Here is an 18571-nt window from a genome sequence, read left to right as displayed (position 1 = left end):
GTGAGGCCACACATGGATTTCTGTATACAGTTTTGATATCTGAGGAAGGATGTTCTTGCTATGGGGGGAGTGCAGCAAAGGTTTACCAGGCTGATTCCTGGGATGGCAGGACTGTCATATAAATCGGTTAGGATTATATTCATTGAAGCTTAGACGGGTGAGAGGGGATCGCAATGTTCCCGATGGTGAGGGAGTCCAGAACTACGGGTCATAGTTTGAGGATAAAGAGTAAACCTTTTAGGTCTGAGGTGAGGAGAAATTCCTTCACCAAGAGAGTGGTGAATCTGTGGAATTCACTACCACAGAAAGTAGTTAAGGCCAAAACATTGTGTAATTTCAAGAAGTAATTAGATATAGCTCTTGGGACTAAAGGGATGAAGGGATTTGGGGGGAAGGCGTGAACTTGATGATCAGCCATGATCATAATGAATGGAGGAACAGGCTCGAAGAGTCAAATGGCCTCCTCCTGCTTCTATTTTCTATGTTTCTATGTCTAGTAATAGACAGTGAGTAAATTTGAGGAGTTAGACAGATTTCTAATTAGTCATGGGGTGAAGGGAGAACAGGCAGGACAGTGGAGATGAGGCCATGATGAGATCAGCCGTGATTGTATTGAACGGTGGAACAGGCTCGAGAGACTTAATTGCCTGCTCCTGCTCCTCGTTCTGGTGTTCTAAGAAATAACCATTCTGTCAAATTCCACCTTCCAGCTCTTGGTCTATAGCCCTGTGGGTAACAACACCTCAAGCACAAATCTGGTGGTCTTGATTAATAAGGAGATTTTTTAATTAATAAGGGGATCAAGGGTTACGGGGAGAAAGGCAGGAGAATGGGGATGAGGAACATATCAGCCATGATTGAATGGCGGAGCTGACTCGATGGGCCAAATAGCCTAATTCTGCTACTATATCGTATGGTCTTCATTCCAAGTACTAAGTGCATTCCAATCACTCAAGCACGTGAGTGCAATGCACTTACCTCTCTTTGATGTGGTCAATGTTTGTAAATATTGGGTTTCAGCACTTAGGGTCGCTAATCCATGAAGGGAGATAAATGAATCAAGGCTGCAGCTGGTTTGTGGAAGCTGTCAGTCACAGCCCACTACTAGAAAGTTATGAATGGCTTGCAGCTAATGGATCTGTGGGGTTGAAACGGCTGTTCTCCTTCGAGAAATGGACACATGTCATGTCTAGGTAAGTGTTACAGTTGTACTTTTTTTTCACTGCCCCTGTTTGGACTGCTCTCCAGCTTCTAAACAGTGGTCTCTTTTCTGAGGGGGGGGCGCAGGTGGGGTTGGGGAGGGTTCCCTCTAGTTAGAGAGTCTCTGTAGGGAGTTCCTTCAAGTAGGGAATCCTGGGGTTGGGAGGTTCTTTCAGTTAGGGGGTCCCTATTCATGGGGTCCCTATGGGGATCTCCATATTAAGGGGGTTCCTGGGAGGATCTCCTTTTTAAGGGGATCCTGGGGGAAGGGGGAGGGGGGCCGTTGTCTGGTCAAGGAGAGGTGGGCAGGTTGTGCATTGTTGGTGGGGTGGTGACCCTTGGATGGAATCTGGGGACAACTCCCCTAAGGCATTATCCCCTTGGCCTACTGCAAGGTTCACCATGCCACGGCCATGCTGGTAGAGCAGAGTGATCTTCATCCACGTGTTTCCCGGCTCCGGGACAGGAGAATTACGGAGGGCCGGAGCATAGGGTGCCAGACCCTCTAAATGGATAGAAATGGGTCTCGAATTGGACCCATTTGCATTCATTTCCTTGCTCCTGCTGGCATGCGGTCCATTCTGGTGGCAGCGGTGGATGGGTGGGGCCGGGAGGGGAGCAACATGTTTGGATCGATCCTGATTTTTCAATTTCCGCCACATTGTGGACCCCGAGACCATCATCGGCCGACGGAGAATCAATCTGTTAAACTTGAGGAGAGAATAAATCGGGCTGGTGAATTGGTGAGAAAGTATTTAAAATTGTCACAGCATGTGATGAAAAAAGAGGCAGATAAGAAATCAAAAACTCACAGTTTGGTTAGTGGGGAGAAAGTATCAGTGTTATGTATCAGTAGTAGTGAACCATTAAATGTAAGATTTTGGGGTCCATATCAAATTGAAAGGAAATTGAGTTGAGGTGAATTATTTAATAAGAACACCAGATAGAAGGAAAACTCACAGAGTGGGTCATGTTCATATGCTCAAAAGATTTTGATAGGGAAGGAAAGCAGAAGGATGTGTTAGTAGTTATAACTCAGGGAGAAGGGATAAATCCAGATGGTTCTGAATATGACATTCCTCAAATTAGATTGAACAATGAGGAAGTAATAAGACCATTGGATAAATTCCTGAGTTACTTTTAGAGGAAAATCAGAGAGATCTGAAAGAGTTATTAGAGCCACATAGAGCTATATGTTGGAACAAACTAGAAAGTACATGATGCAGATGTAGATATAGGAAGTTCTGTTCAAATTAAGTAACTACCATATAGACCAAATCCACTAAAGTTGGCACAGGTTCAAAAGGAGATTGAAAGTATGCTTAAGAATGATAAAATCAAAGTGAGTAGCAGTCATTGGAGCTCACCTATTGTGATGGTATCAAAACCTAATGGAACACAAATATTGTGTGCAGGTTATAGGAAAGTCAACAAAGTTAGATTTGTATCCTATTCCTCGTTTTGAAGACTATTGAAAGGGTGGGACAAGCAAATTTAATTTGAAAAATTGACTTACTAAAAGGATGGCAAGTACCTTTATCAGAAAGGGGGAAGGAGGTTTTGGCTTTAATAACGCCAAATTGTCTGTACCAGTTTGAAGTTATGCTATTTGGAATGAAGAATATGCCAGTAACATTCCTAAGACTAACTATAAAGGTAATTTCTGGACTCAAGAATTGTGCAGTGGACATTGATGAACTGGTGATGTTCAGTCAAACAGGGCGGGTGTGAAGTGGGGGACAAGCCGCACACCCTCCCATTACATTCTGCCCATTGTTTCCACTGCCCATTCACAATGTTCAGTTTTTGCATCCTTTGAACAAACCTTGTGATTATCCACTGATGGAGGGGTGAGACAGCACAGGATGGTTGGACATTAACTGTACAGCGAATTAAAACTCTGAACATCGTTTCATTCACACACAGATCTTTTCCTTAAATCCCCTCAAAGCTGTTAATTAGGTCTCACACTGCACTGCTAGATGCAACAAATAGTTCAATCCATCTTTAAGCTTGATGTCTTCCTGGAATAAACCTCTTCAAGTTATTCTGATACTCAGAATACCCAGATTGGTTAAGCTTACGATAACCATCACTTTAAAATGAGAGTCTATATTATCATAGAATTTACAGTGCAGAAGGAGGCCATTTGGCCCATCGAGTCTGACCAGCTCTTGGAAAGAGCACACTACTTAAGCCCACACCTCCACCCTATCCCCATAACCCAGTAACCCCAGCTAACCTTTTTTGGACACCAAGGGCAATTTATCATGGCCATTCCACCTAACCTGCACACCTTTGGACTGTGGGAGGAAACCGGAGCACCCGGAGTAAACCCACACAGACACGGGGAGAACGTTCAGACTCCGCACAGACAGTGACCCAAGCTGGGAATCGAACCTGGGACCCTGGAGCTGTGAAGCAATTGTGCTAACCACTGTGCTACCGTGCTGCCCTAATATTGACCAAGAGTAGTTCAGTTCCATGAAAAAAAATTGACTATTTCCAAGGAAATTTTTTTTAAAACAGCAAAATAAGTCAATAGATTTGTTGCAGTGCACAGGAATGCTTATATCAACACTGATCCAGAACACAGATATTTGGAAGTTCATGAGGCTATGATGACACAGCAAACAATATCCAATATTGCTGCAATAGAACCGTTCAACATCTCAATTGATTCATCAGAGCCAGTCCACTGAGCAGCTTGTAAGCTAGTGTGTGCATCTTGCTGTCCAACGCGTACACTAACTACATGACAATGCATAAGAATGTGACTTTGTCTCGTCAATGAAGAATAATTGCAATTAAATATTTGCGATACCTATCATTTAGCATGTTTGGATAATCTTTGAATTAATTCATTACTGACAGCATTTTATTCCAATATGAAGTTATTTCCAGACACAGTTCCTGTCAGAACACTTCCTGAAAACATTAAAGTCATTTGTCAATGCAAGCAATGGAGAGTAGAATCGCTACCCTGTTCGATTTCTCTGGGGCAAATTCTAATGATATGCAATTTTCTTCACGAGTCACCTGCGCGCGGGGTGGATTACAAGGAGTGTATTCCAGATGGACTTCCACCTTTCAAAGGATAGAAGCCACAAGGATACGAGAAACATGCCCGCTGAGTCCACCTCTAATTACACATCTTTAAACTAGTGCTGCTGTGTCTCGCTCTATAACCTTGCATAATTAACAACAGCAGCAAAGTATCACAACAGCAGGTGCTGGAGCTGTGGTTCCCAAACCTTTTTGATCATGTACCCCCCTATTCAGATTTACCAACTTTTTACATGCCCCTACTTGCAGCTTGGTTTTTTTAACTTGCCTCTCTCATGGCAACACGTTTTGTAAAGCATTTCAACACACATTACAAGTCAGCATACACCCTTAATAATATTTTTTAACTTATCACTCAGCTGTCCCTCGTCCCAAACCCCCTCTAACTCACTAGTGTCCCCGTTCTCCAAATGCCTCTCCTCACCCCCATTCACATATTCAGCAATCTCTCTTCCCAACTCCCCTCTCTCCACTCACATTCAGCAACCTCTTTCCCAATCCCCTGTCCTCCCCCACATAACAGCCCCTCTTCACCATTCACTCAGTGCCCCTCTTCTCAACCACCATTCCCTCATTCACTCGCTCAGCAGCCCCTCCACCAATCCCCTCCCTCCCCCAATCACTCAACCGCCCCCTCTTCCCAACTGCTCTTTCCCTACACCCTCAGCAGCTCCTCTCTCCAATCCCCGCCCCATGACTGTTCCTTTGTACTTTTCTCAGGCAGCTCTACTAGGGTGAAAAGATGATGTCGAGCTAATGTTACTGTACTCGTAATCCAGAGGTCCAGGCTAATACTCTGGGGGCATGGGTTTAAATCCCATCATGGCAAATGGTGAAATGCAAATTCAAATTGAAAAATATGGAATAATAAAACTAGTCTCAGTAATGGTGACCATGGACCTATAATTGATAGTTCACTAATGTCCTTCAGGGAAGGATATCTGTCATCCTTACCTGGTCCGGCCTACATGTGACTCCAGACCCATATAGCAATATGGTTGTCTCTTAACTGCCCTATGAAATGGCCCAGCAAGCTGCTCAGTTCAAGGGCAATTAGGAATGGGCATCAAATACTGGCCTTGTCAGCAACACCCACATCCCACGTGCCAGTGCCATTTTCTGACACACCTCCAATCATTGGCTGTTCTCTCCTGTGCCAACTGCTGATAGGCACAACCGCATCTCACTGGAATGCGTGTTAGCAACAAGCGTGGGAGAGAAACAACTGGTGATTGGAGGATCAATGGGCAGGTAAGACGTTTTGGGGGAATGTTGGCATCGCTAGCTATGCCAGCATTTACTGCCCATCCCTAATTGCCCTTGAGAAGATGGTGGTGAGCCGCCTTCTTGAACTGCAGCTGTCCCTGGGGTGTAGGTACACCTGCAATGCTGTTAGCGAGGGAGTTCCACAATTCTGACCGGGTGACAATGAAGGAACGGTGATATCGTTCTAAGTCAGGATGGTGAGTGACTCGGAGGGGAACTTCAAAGTGGTGATGTTCCGATGTGTCTCCTGCCCTTGTCCTTCTAGATGATAGCAGTCGTGAGTTTGGAAAGTGCTCTCTAAAAAGCCTTGGGGAGTTCCAGCAGTGCATCTTGCAGACGGTAGATATGCCTGCCACTGTTTGCCAGTGTTGGAGGGAGTGAATATTTGTGGATAGCATGTCAATCAAATGGGCTGCTTTTCCTGGAAAATGTTGAGCTTCTTGGGTGTTGTTGGAGCTGCACTCATCCAGGCAAGTGGGGATTATTCCATCACACTCCTGACTTGTGCCCTCTAGGTCGTGCACAGGCTTTGGGCAGTCAAGAGGTGAGTTACTCGCCACAGGATTCCTAGCCTCTGACCTGCTCTTGGAGCCACAGTGATTAGTCCAGTTCAGTTTCTGGTCAACGCTAACCCCCTGGATGTTGAAAGTGGGGAATTCAGTGATGATAATGCCATTCAATGTCAAGGGCAATGGTTAGATTTGCTCTTGTTGGAGATGGCAATTGCCTGGCACTTGTGTGGTGTGAATGTTACTTGCAACTTGTCAGCGCAAGCCTTGCTGCATTTGGATATGGACAGATTCAGTATCTGAGGCTTGGCAGCATATTAGCTAGAGACACTTGTGTTTGGAAGGGGGAGGCGAAGGTTTGAAAAAAAATCACATTCCTGAAATTGCGCCATTACATCACAAAGAGGAAAGTACCCCCTAGAGATATCTGACACTTTGGGAACCATTTTAGCTAATCAGGTAAGGTCAGTAAGGAAGGTCTATCATGAAGCAATATTGCCAAGAATTATAATCCTGTGTGTTTAATACTTAGCTTCTGAGAAATACTAAATTGTTTACAATCAGACTTCTGATTACTTGATCGAAACATCTTATCCTTATTCAGTTGCTGGGGATCCAGAGTTGTTGATCCTTTCGAAGGTACTTAAGCCGTAGTTTGGCACGGAGGCACAGCTCGGAGGCGCAGTCAGCAAAAATGTGCTGGACATTGTGCTTCCTTTGCCAGTTCAAAGTTACGTTCAGGTTTCCATGCAAACTCATCAAGTATAAGCCCAAGAACGTAAAATCTTCCATGAATCAGCGCAGCCACACCAGCATCATCAATTATAATTGATCTGTGGCTGGAACTGGGCGTTCTTGAGCATCATGAAGAGGGGTAGAATTGTCAGAAAATTAGACTTTCTTCAACTGACTGATTTAATGTTTTTGGTCTTACTTTTGAAATTGGTGTCTCTATTGCTTTGATCTGCTTTAGGTATGGAAAATCAACCATTGATTGAAGCGACATAGGTACATCCAGCTTGGTTGTAATTAACTGAATTTTGACTAATTTAAACAGAATTTCAAGTAATTTATAGCAATTATAGGAGCAGCAGGAGGAACACAACAGGGTCAGGCTGCAAATGGGCTTTTGGTCACTGCAGCTACAGGTAATTAATGCTGGATTAATGTGACCACGGGTGCCCGAGTATGTAATAAACTGGTTGGTTCTGTCTAATAGCAATATCCTTTATCCTGACTGGCTAGGGCTGTAAATTCGATATTTTGAACAAAACATGTAATAGTCGGTCCTCCGACGGCATATCAACACGGACATTCAAGGAGAACGGATAAGGGCACTTTCAGGGTGGTAGACATCCCCAAGCAGGCGCAAGCAATGGAAACCTGCCATGCCAACCTGGGGCGAGGTCAGCTTTGTGGTGGAGACTGCTTCAGGCAAATTAAGTTTCAAATCAGCATAAAAGATCACAGAAACCCAGATGTACAGTGATCATGACTGCAACTAACGTGCACATACAATTCAAATTTTTAATGCGATTACATTGCAGGGATTTATGGGCAGAAATCATGTAGGAACACAAGGCCCTCTTTTCCAACTGATGTAACCTTGCACACGACTACGTTGCACTTCAAATAATGCTTCTTTGCCTTTTAACCTCCTACTTTAATATCAAAGTCGCAAAAAAAGCACTGTAGGAGCTGCTTAAAACACAAACAATTACAGTAGAAATGGGATTATTTACTGGAGACTCGATCCAGGTCTTAAAAGGGCAACTTGGCTGTTACTCAGTCACCAGCAGTTTGCAGCACTTGATCCGATGGAGAGATGTGGCGACATTGTGGTGGTATGTATTAGGGGTAATACGGTACACCACGTGTCGACAGGCTATTGGTGGAGGGATGCCAGGTCCTGATAGGATCTGCCACCTACTGGACTCCACCCAGAAATGCCGGTATAAGAACCCAGCTTTTCCCTCCATTTCCCTCAGCAGCTGCATTCTGTAACCACGCTGCTGGGGATAAAGTTCTGCTTAATAAAGCCTTCAATTGACATTACCTCAACCTGCCTCGCGTCATATTGACGGTGCTACAGACATGCAGTGTTCACAGGAAGAAATGTAATGGGGGCTGCAGACTGGTGCGCGGTCTGGTTGGAAATGTTGCCCTCAATTCTACCAGCTTATCAACATTCAAATATTTAAGCAGCAGTTTATCTAAATCAGTGCCCCTGGTTTCATTGCAAACCTTGATTTCTAGCAAGCCAACAGCCATGAAACAATGTTGAGTCAGTTAATACCCAATTATATTAACATTTGTTGCCAATTGCGTATACTTTCAGGTGATGTACAAAAGAGCTACAAAGGCATTGATGTATTGTGGTATCAGTAACTCTCTAGGGATGAAGCTAACACATTCAAGGACAAGAGTAAACTTTGCTGTCTGCTCTATGACCATACTAAATCACCAGGTCAAAATGAGGTTCAATGAAAAACACATTTCAAGTTTTTCCCAAATTACACCATTTGTTTCTGTTCAACAGCAAGCTTCTCCTGACTGACCATTCCTGCATTTGAATGAAATAAGTATTTAACAGTTGATTCTCCAACCATGCATCAACACAGACATTCAAGGAAAAGAGATGAGAGCACTACTTACAGAGTCTCGTCGTTTTTAAATTCCAGCTCTCCATACGTGTCCTCAAAGTCTTCTCCGCCCCCTTTGGCCGTCCCTTCTATTGTTCTAAAGGGGACAATGACTGTCCCGCGTGCCCCAGATGTTCTCAGCACTTTCACCTCCATCACACCAATGCTCTCGCTCACATGGATGACATCACTCTCAAAGGTAAAGATACCCGCATGGTCATCATCTAAAATAGTCACTGTTGCCACTAGTGGGGAAACGATTAAAGCTTTCGGATACTGCACGTTATTTGGCTCGAGCGCATCTTCCAGTTCCAGCACTCTGATGTTATTGAGACGCACAAAGAAATGCTCATCTTCCTCAAAGATGTCATCGTCGATGATGCCGAGTATGATTTCCTTTTGCGTTTCACCCGACTTGAACACCACGGTCCCTTCGCTGAACTCATAATCTGCACCGGCGTTGGCCGAGCCGTCCTCCGTCTTGTAATCCACCACCACCGTTTTGGAGATGTCGCCGCCTTTGCGGACGACCATCAGTGAAACGGCGCCACAATTCTCCAGGCACTGGTAAGTGCAGGGGTCAAAGTAGACACGGGAGCAGAGATCTTCGGGTGTTTCTGCCCTCACCTCGTGCATGCTCGTGCTCCGTTTGGCCTGCTCAGCCACATGCTTTTTCAGGATGTTGCCCGCTCCAGTCATCATCCGCGTGGCCTGGATACGGTAGAAGGCCCGGCTTTTCTGCTGATGAGAAAGAGCATAATAATTCGCCATCTCCACCAGTTGATCCAACTCTTTTTCAGGATGCTTCTGCTTCAGGTCTTTCAGGATGCGGATCATCTCCTTGCGAGACTCGTCCACCTCTTTCCCTTCCAAACCCACCATCGCCCCATCGAGAAAGTGCGAGTTCACCAGCTTGCCATCCATCTCGATTCCTTTGGGAGGCTCACCCTCAGTCTCAATGACCAGGCCTCGGTTCTTGGTGGTGCGATACCTCTTGTGCATGTACTTATAAAAGAGGAGCCTCCGGTCGGCAATCCAGGCCAGCAGGACACAAACTGGGAAAAACAAAAAGGTGACCAGTCCTTCCCACACCTGCACAACACCTGGTGAAAAGACAGCGAGAATCATGTACAGCCAGATGTAGGCAAAGATGCTCCAAGCGGCTGTGACAAAAAATACACGCAGGTGCTTAATTTTCCTGGTTTCGCCATCGGGAATGGAATAGACACAGATGGCAATAATGACAAACATATTAAAAGCAGCACTGCCGACAATTGTACTGGGGCCCAGTTCACCGGCTTTAAACCCATGGCCGCAGACTTCAATCAGGGAAAGCATGATTTCTGGAGCGGATGAGCCCAGAGCCATGAGGGTCAGGTTGGACACTGTGTCATTCCAGACTCGAACCACAGTGGTGCTTGTCTCTCCATTGGGCTTGTTGATAGTTATCTCTTTCTCTTGTGATGTAATCACTTCTATTGAGGCCATAAAGCGATCTGCGACAATGGAGACCCCGAGGAACATGTAGATAAGAGCCACAAAATAAACTATAACCCTGGCAATTTTATCCCCCAGGGATGGATCTTCTGGGTACCAGATTGGCAAAACAACCCCTTGTTTGCATTCATACGTGCCCACACAGGAAGTATTTTGCTTTGGAGAATTTGTAGGTCCAGGTGTATCAGCATCCACGTGAGGGGGATGCATTAGCAGCATGACTGCTACAAGGCCCAAATGCAGGCAAAATGACATGAACGTCTGCAACTTAAACCACGCCATGCAAACACGTTCAGTCCCAATGTCCTCTGTGAATCAAGTCAACCTTCCGAGCCAAAGAGCTTCCGCTGCAGGATCTGAAATAAATTTGAAAAAGAAAAGCATAAATTTTTGGCTTGAGTCAAATAGCTAAGATAAAGTCTTTGGGCAATGAGGTGCACCCCTGCAACAACTCTTCCTCCACTGCCCAAATGAAGAAAACTCACAAAGCATCGCAAAGAGATGGCAGCAATCAGCAGAAGTAAGCAATCTACAATGCAAGTTCGGAGCACTTTAAACAGAAGTCAATGAGTAATGTGAAGGATGGCATATGCTCTAGCATGAAGTTATAAGACGTGGGTTCCGAACAGTGTGAGTGTGTGGTTTCACCCATTGAACCAAGCAGAGGTCACGGCACCCCTCACAGGCAGAGGAAAGAAAAGGTTAAAATTAGGGATTGAGTCACCTCAGGCTTAAAAGTCAACCCTTAGAAGTAACATTAGTAGAGGCCTGGGAGCAGATTGCTGATGCAATCTCAGCTCTGGAATAAAATATAGATCAGGAAGCAAGAGAGGGAATAACTATCATGAGGCAATGTTCAACATTTAGTCATTATTCACAACAATCAAATCGAGGTAATATTTTCTTTCTGCATGTATCCTGCATTTCTGAACCTGTTAGCTGCAAGTGGATATAATCCAGGAGTTGTTTATTCAGGAGGGAAACTCTAAATTCATCAACACTCTTATTTTAACAACAGGAGAAGCATTAACATTGTTCCCACTCATCATGTTTGAAAGGCCATGAACTTCATGGAAGATGTTTATCACATCCATTTGTTTAGGAAGTTTATCCCTTCTCAATTCAATTTACATTTTCACACATTGTGCTTGCTCCTTTACTAATGATTTTTCTGTCGAATGCCTCACTTATATTACAATGCTGCTGGTGACAGCCCAGGTTTCATTGGCAATGCTGTAGTATGAATGAAGTGGGACTACTGCACGAGGCAACACAGAGGACCATCTCAAGTGATGCCCGGAATAAGTGCCCCTAAAACCACTTGAGCTCTTCAGTCTCTTTCCCTAGCCGTCGGTAGATGGGAAAGTCAAATCATTTTGCACCAGGTGGCCGGTACAGACCTAGCCACAGTATTGCAATGACAACTTCTAACTGCACGGCAATTTATTTATATGCCCTGCATAAATGGGCTGGATTCTAGAGTGCCAGGGCCAGAACCTCCGTTCAAAGTGATTCTGTGTAGACAAGAACAAGGACACTGCGTTCATGGAAAAACCATTGTCTCTAAACATGCCTCCAAGTCACACATCATCCCAACTTGGGACAGATAATCGCTGATCCTTCAATTCTGCCTCCTCTTCCTCTTTCAGGGACCATGCCCTAAGAGGGCGTTAGTGACCATGGATTTCCATTGGATTGGTCCATGATTACACTTGGCAAAGTACAGCTGTACTTTGCCAATGCCTTCTGCAGTTTGGTTGAGCATGAAACTCTCCCGCTTTTACCACCTACCATGGGCATTTCGGAAGGATATACAGGCCGATTATCAACCTGTTTGGCCACATTATGAACACACCTTCCATGGCCATCCGAACAAATGAATATATGAATTAGGAGCAGGAGTAGGCCATTCAGCCCCTCAAGCCTGCTCCACCATTCAGTAAGGTCATCGCTGATCTGATTGCAACCTCCCGATAACATTTCTCAAGAATCTATGTAACTTTGCCCTTAAAAATATTCTGCTTCCACTGCCTTTTGAGGAACAGAGTTTCAAAGAATCAGTACCATCAGCGAAAGAATTTCTCCTTGTCTCTGTTTAAATGGACAACCCTTTATTTTTAAACCGTGGTCCCTAGTTCGAGATTCTTCCACAAGATAAATCATTCTCTATACACCCACCCTGTCAAGGCCCCTCGGGATCGATACAAGCCCAGCCTTTCCAACCTTTCCTCAGAAGACAACACATCCATTCCTGGCATTAATTTAGTAAACAATCTCTGGATCGCTTCACCACGTTCTGGAGCAGGACTCGAACCCAGAGCTTTTGGCACAGATGTATGGACACTCCCACAGCACCACAGGTCCTCCTCACTTCAATGCCACTGGGTCAGAGGCTTGGAATTCCCAGTTTAACAGCATTGTGGAAGTCCCCCACATGGACTGCAGGTTCAAGAAGGCAGCTCCCCACCACCTTCTCAAGGGAAATTAGGGATAGGTAATAAATGCTGGCCTTGCCAGTGATGCCCACATCTCAAGAACATTTTTTTAAAAACACACTGTGGAGAATACTTGCACAGTCGAGGCCACACACAGTGATGACTTTCTATTACTTGTTAAGTTTAGGAATATAATTCTCACTGGGGAGTTGCATGAAATTTATAGAAGACATTAGAAGTAAATAGAATAACTTTATTTGGTAAGGTGCACCAGTGACAGAAGGTGCAGGCAATAGCACTAACTCCCAGCACACAGGTCTAGCCCCAAACACTGTTCGAAATTCATGCACCCACCAGGCATGAGAGTCTAATAATGGAAACTTACAGCATCAGTGTTTTAACTGTCTGTGGGGATGGGTTATAACAGAAGCAAGTGTTAAACAGCACCCAGCCTGCAGATTAAGCAGAGCTGAATGTCCTCTCGAAGAAAATTAATTACTCCAATTAACTGTAATGTATAGCTAAATATAAAATACATTGAAAATTAAGGAAAGACCAGAAACCAAGCCCCAGCAGATCCCAAGGTAAAATAATGTTTAACGGCTAGACTGATGAAGAGCCAGAATGCAGATTAAAATTAAGTTTACAATGTGTAAAATCAGCTCCACACTGTGTGACTGTAAACACAGCCCTGGAGAGCAGTTCCAATGACAGAAAGTAAAGAGACACACATGGCCTGTGGGCAACTTTGGATTCAGACGGTCACGTACCGCACCAGGGCAAAGTGTGCCACTTTGTGTGTGCGGGTGGGTGAGGGGGGCTTCCTTGAGGATTCCTCAGCTACCTACAGCTTGAGGGGATGGGCGGGCAATGAGGAAGGGGACGGAGGTGGGTGCTGTTGAGTGAGCTCTGAACATGTGGCCAGGACGTTTTGCAATTGTGGCTGGTGGAGTGGAAGACCACAGTCCCCGAAGCCCCAGCATCCGGGCGAACCTCCTGGCTGCCTGGAAGACAGAGAGAGAGAGAGAGAGCGCTTGCCCTATTTAGGGAAGACGGTGGCGCAGTCGCTAAATTTGACTGAGGTAAACAAGAGCTCTGCTGAAGTGAACGAAGACGACAGCTGTCACGATGTGGTCCCGGAATGCAAGATGTATTTTCATTAACTGCTTGCTCATTCCCACCACCACCCCCTTACAACACTGCAGATGACATTTTTAGTTTAGAACATGGGAAATATTGTGCAGATCCCAGTATTGTTGCAAAGTACAACTGTTATTGTTTTTCGATGGTTGCAAGCGAAGCGAACCTTACACCCCCCCCCCCGCGAATTCGACTGGTCTACATTTAGGGGAGTGTGGATGGGGGAGGGGGTGTTTCTTTGACACACTAACCGATCGGAAAAGCAAACGAGCCAGAAAAGAGCATAGTGACATGAAGAAAATAAATGTGGGGGAGGGAGGATTTTTGTGGACAAAAAAAAATGTTCATTCTGTCAGAATAGGTGCTTTGCAAATGCATCCCAAAGTAGCAGGTTAGCAGAGATCCTGTCCATTTAAAGCGAGGCGACTGATTCTTATGATACACAAGCACATCGAGCTCTGCTGGCCGTGTTATATAATCCGCAGCGTGCCTTTAAATACAATTCAATGTCTATTTTAAAAAAAAGTATCACCTGCTGTTTCCTTTCTCCACACACATATACATGCAGAACTAAACAAAACCATACTGAATGCTAAACACTCCACATTGTATCCTGCTGGTTTCCTTGGGAATAAAGTAACTACAGAGATTCCTGTGTTTTGGTACCAACTTGCCTGGCTCCTCAGCAATGGGAAGATTTTGCAGCTGGCGATGTCGATGTGCTGCTCGAGATGTGCTGGCGCGAGAGCTCCATTCAGGTGCTGCTTAAGGCTCCTGCTTGGTTAGGGGGCTCGTCGATGTTGGCGGATGGTAATGATGGTGTCAACTGACTTGTCCAAAAACAAACCCACCCCACTGCGGTGACAGTATGTGTGTGAGAGAGAGAGTGTGTGTGTGTGTGTGTGTGAGAGACAGAGTGCATCTGAGAGAGAGAGTGTGTGTGAGAGAGACAGAGTGCCTCTGAGAGAGAGGAAGAGTGTGTGAGAGAGACAGTGTCTCTAAGAGAAAGAGAGAGTGCCTCTGAGAGAGAGTGTGCGTGTGAGAGACAGAGTGCCTCTGAGAGTGTGTGAGGGTGTGCGTGAGTGTCTGTGAGAGTGAGTCCGAGTGTATGAAAATGTGCCTGTGTGTCTGAAATTGTGTCTAAGAGAGTGTGTGTGGCTGTGAGAGTGTCTTTCTGTCTTTGAGAGTCTGAGATGTCTATGAAAGAATGTGTCTGAGTGTGTGTGTGTCTGTGAGAATCTGTGTCTGTGAAAGTGCGTATCTGTGTGAGTGGCTGAGAAAGTGATGTGAGAATGTCTGAGAGTGTGTCTGAGTGCTTCTCAGAGGGTGTGTCCGTGAGGGTATCTATGAGTGTGTCTGTGAGAGAGCGTGTCTCTGAGAGTGCCTGTGAGAGAGCGTGTCTCTGAGAGTGTGTCTGTGAATGTGTATCTGTGAGAGTGCCTGTGAGATGTGTTTGCGAGAGTGTCTGTAAGTGTGTCTGTGAGTGTGTGTCTGTGAGAGTGTATCTCGAGAGTGCCTGTGAGAGAGGGTCTGTGAGTGTGTGTCTGAGTGTGTCTGTGAGAGAGTGTATCTGTGAGACTGCCTGTGAGAGTGTGTCTGTGACTGTGCCTGTGAGAGTGTGTCTGTGAGTGTGCATGTGAGTGTGTCTGTGAGAGAGTGTGCCTGTGAGTGTGCCTGTGAGAGAGTGTCTGTGAGTGTGCCTGTGAGAGTGTGTCTGTGAGAGTGTGCCTGAATGCGTCTGAGTGTGGGTGTGTGTCTGTGAGAGAGTGTCTGTGAGAATATGTCTCAGAGAGTCCATCCGTGAGTGTGTGAGAATATGTGTGTCTGTGAGAGTGTGTCTGTGAGTGTCGCTGTGAGAGTGTGTCTGTGAATGTGCCCGTGAGAGTGTCTCTGAGAGATTATGCCTGTGAGTGTGTCTGTGAGAGAGTATGTCTGTCAGTGTGTCTGTGAGTGTGAGAGGGTGTATCTGTGAGAGTATGTGTGTGGCTGTGTGTGTCTGTGAATGTGTGAGAGACTGTGTCTGTGAGAGTGCCTGTGAGAGAGTTTGTCTATGAGAGTGTGACTGTGAGCATGTATATGTGAGAGAGACTGTGAGAGTGACTTTGTGAGAGTTTCTGTGAGAGTGTGCCTGAGAGAGTGTGTTTGTGAGAGTGTCTGTAAGTGTGTGTCTGTGAGAGAATATATCTGTAAGAGTGCCTGTGAGAGAGTGTCTGAGTGTGTCTGTGAGAGTGTGTCTATTAGTGTGTCTGTGAGAGAGTGTATCTGTGAGACTGCCTGTGAGAGAGTGTGTCTGTGAGTGTGCCTGTGAGAGAGTGCCTGTGTGTCTGTGAGAGTGTGTCTGTGAGTGTGCCTGTGAGAGAGTGCCTGTGAGTGTCTGTGAGAGTGTATCTGTGAGAGTGTGCATGTGAGAGTGTGTTTGTGAGAGTGTCTGTAAGTGTGCGTGGCTGTGAGTGGCTGTGAGAGTGTACCTGTGAGAGTTTGTCTACGAGAGTGTGACTGTGAGTATGTATCTGTGAGAGTGTGTTTGTGAGAGTTTCTGTGTGTGTCTGTGAGATAGTATGTCAGTGAGAGTGTGTTTGTGAGAGTGTCTGTAAGTGTGTGTCTATGAGTGTGTGTCTGTGAGTGTGTCTGTGAGAGAGTGTATCTGTAAGAGTGTCTGTGAGAGAGTGTGTCTGTGAGTGTGTGAGAGTGTGTCTGTGAGAGAGTGTATCTGTGAGTGTGCCTGTGAGAGAGTGCCTGTGTGTCTGTGAGTGTGCCTATGAGCGAGTGTCTGTGAGTGTGTCTGTGAGAGTGTATCTGTGAGAGTGTGCATGTGAGAGTGTGTTTGTGAGAGTGTCTAAGTGTGTGTATGTGATTGTGTGTGAGAGTGTATCTGTGAGAGTGCCTGTGAGAGTGTCTGTGTCTGTGAGTGTGTCTGTGAGAGTGTGTCCGTGAGAGTGTATCTGTGAGACTGTGAGAGTGTGTCTATGAGTGTGTCTGTGAGAGAGTGTATCTGTGAGACTGCCTGTAAGAGTGTGTGCCTGTGACTGTGCCTGTGAGAGTGTCTGTCTGTGAAAGAGTGTGTCTGTGAGAGTGTGCCTGAGTGCGACCATGAGTGTGTGAGAATATGTGTGTCTGTGAGAGTGTGTCTTGAGTGTGGCTGTGAGAATGTCTCTGAGAGAGTGTGTCTGTGAGTGCATCTGTGAGAGAGTATGGCTGAGTGTGTCTGTGAGAGTGTGTGTCTGAGTGTGTCTGTGAGAGAGTTTGTCTGTGAGTGTGTGTGAGAGTGTGTCTGGGAGAGAGTGTGTCTGTGAGTGTGAGAGAGTGGGTCTGTGGGAAAGAGAGTGGGATAGAGCGTGTTTGTGTGATTGTGGCAGGGAGAGGAGGGGGTGCAGGAAGAGAGAGAGCCGCTAAAACCCACCCTCCGAGAGGGACTTCCCCATATAATCCAACATTGCTCAGGGAGCAGCACAGAGAGGGGGAGGGCGGGGGGGGGGGGGGGGGGGGGAGATCAGCATAGCTCCCAGCTACGCCAAACTAAGCACTTGCTGCCTGCTTTCAACATCAGTCTATATATCAGCTGCACAGCAATGCACTTAATTTCCAATGGCGAAGCCAGGCACCCAGAGAGAGAGAGAGGGGGGGGGGGGGGGCACTGCCAAACTGTACCGCACCCGGTCAAGACAATTTGGCACCCCAGAGTGCTGACTGACTCTCTCTGGGGCAGGTTAGATCAGGCAAACCCGCGTTATCAAGGATATTCATTCATTCATTCAAATCCGGCGCTGGTTCCTCATCGAGCTTGACAATGATGCTGGTGAACCTCACATTCCCTGGAAGATGACAGGAAATCCGTGTAGTTCAACTTGAGGCTGCTCCCGGGCTACTAGAAACTGCCATTGCTGATCATATCAGTGCTGTGTTATCCAGTCTCTGGTTATATAACACGGTGACATCTGCTGGCGTTGTGCAACACTCGGTTTCAATGCTTACCTGCACGTTTGCTGGGGTTTCGGTTCTTAACTAGAAGCTGCACTCGTTCCCTGGGTTAAGGTGCCGGCTTGGGCACCTGCCGCTGTTCACGTCCTCCATCCTCCTGCAAATGATGGTGGAGAAGGTGGCAATCTGAGCGAATTGCAGGGAAACCCCGAATATAGCGTGGTCCTTGGATCTAAAAGCTCCTCGTCTGCCGAGCGGGAGAGGTGAGAAATGGTCACGCACACACAAAAAAAAGGCCAAAGCGAATGAAAGCCACGATGACAACTTGCACTGTCTAAAAAGATCCAAATTCAGTCACGGTTAAACAGACGATCTGAAAACCTCTTCAGTTTTTGTTTCCAATTCAGACAGATTCTGATTGTGACTCCCAGCCAACTGCTGCAGTCCAGAACCCCCTGACAAAAAAGCAGGAGACTGACCACAGCTATATTTAAAAAAATTAGCGCAACTCGCATTTAAAAATTCGGCGAGGAATTTCCGACCATCTGCAGTCTCCTGGCCAGCTCTCACCAGCTTATAATGTATAAGATGCTTCACAAGCACTGCCTCAGAGTTTTAACCCCCCAAACCCCAATCGAGATGGCTAGCTGATTCACTCCTGCCTTCCGTTCCTGGCTCTGAGCTCTCCCAGAAAGGGTAGCCCTGCTTCAGAATGTGAATGAGCTGAATCAGTAGCTGTAGTTTGGAATAAGGAGTGACAGCACTTGCAACTTGCGTCAGGGTGCTCATGTAGAAGGTTATTTTTCGAGGGGCGGCGGGGGGGGGGGGGGTGGTCGAGTCGATTTCCAGTGTAATTTAGCCAGAATTGTTTTTAGGTTGTAAATGATCAGATTCAGAG

General features: G+C 46.0%; 1 protein-coding gene across 3 annotated transcripts in view; it reads right to left on the bottom strand.

The window, feature by feature from the left end:
• Positions 1–18270, bottom strand: part of slc8a3 (solute carrier family 8 member 3) — an 818116-nt gene extending 799846 nt beyond the window's left edge. For 2 of the 3 annotated variants that reach the window (XM_072485815.1, XM_072485835.1), the window contains exons 1-2: positions 14430–15359; positions 8697–10536 (exon numbers count right to left, since the gene is read on the bottom strand). In XM_072485815.1, coding sequence (XP_072341916.1) covers positions 8697–10462 — 1766 coding nt within the window. In that variant the 5' untranslated portion in view covers positions 10463–10536; positions 14430–15359. Of the gene's footprint in view, positions 1–8696; positions 10537–14429; positions 15360–17727 lie in introns of those variants that run through there. The other variant, XM_072485824.1, reaches the window with a different exon arrangement.
• Positions 18271–18571: the final 301 nt, after the last annotated feature.

Source organism: Scyliorhinus torazame, chromosome 2 (genome assembly GCF_047496885.1).
Source record: "Scyliorhinus torazame isolate Kashiwa2021f chromosome 2, sScyTor2.1, whole genome shotgun sequence".
Lineage (NCBI taxonomy): Eukaryota > Metazoa > Chordata > Chondrichthyes > Carcharhiniformes > Scyliorhinidae > Scyliorhinus > Scyliorhinus torazame.
The sequence above is the reverse complement of the archived record's forward strand: the minus strand, read 5'-3'. Positions and strand labels throughout refer to the sequence as shown.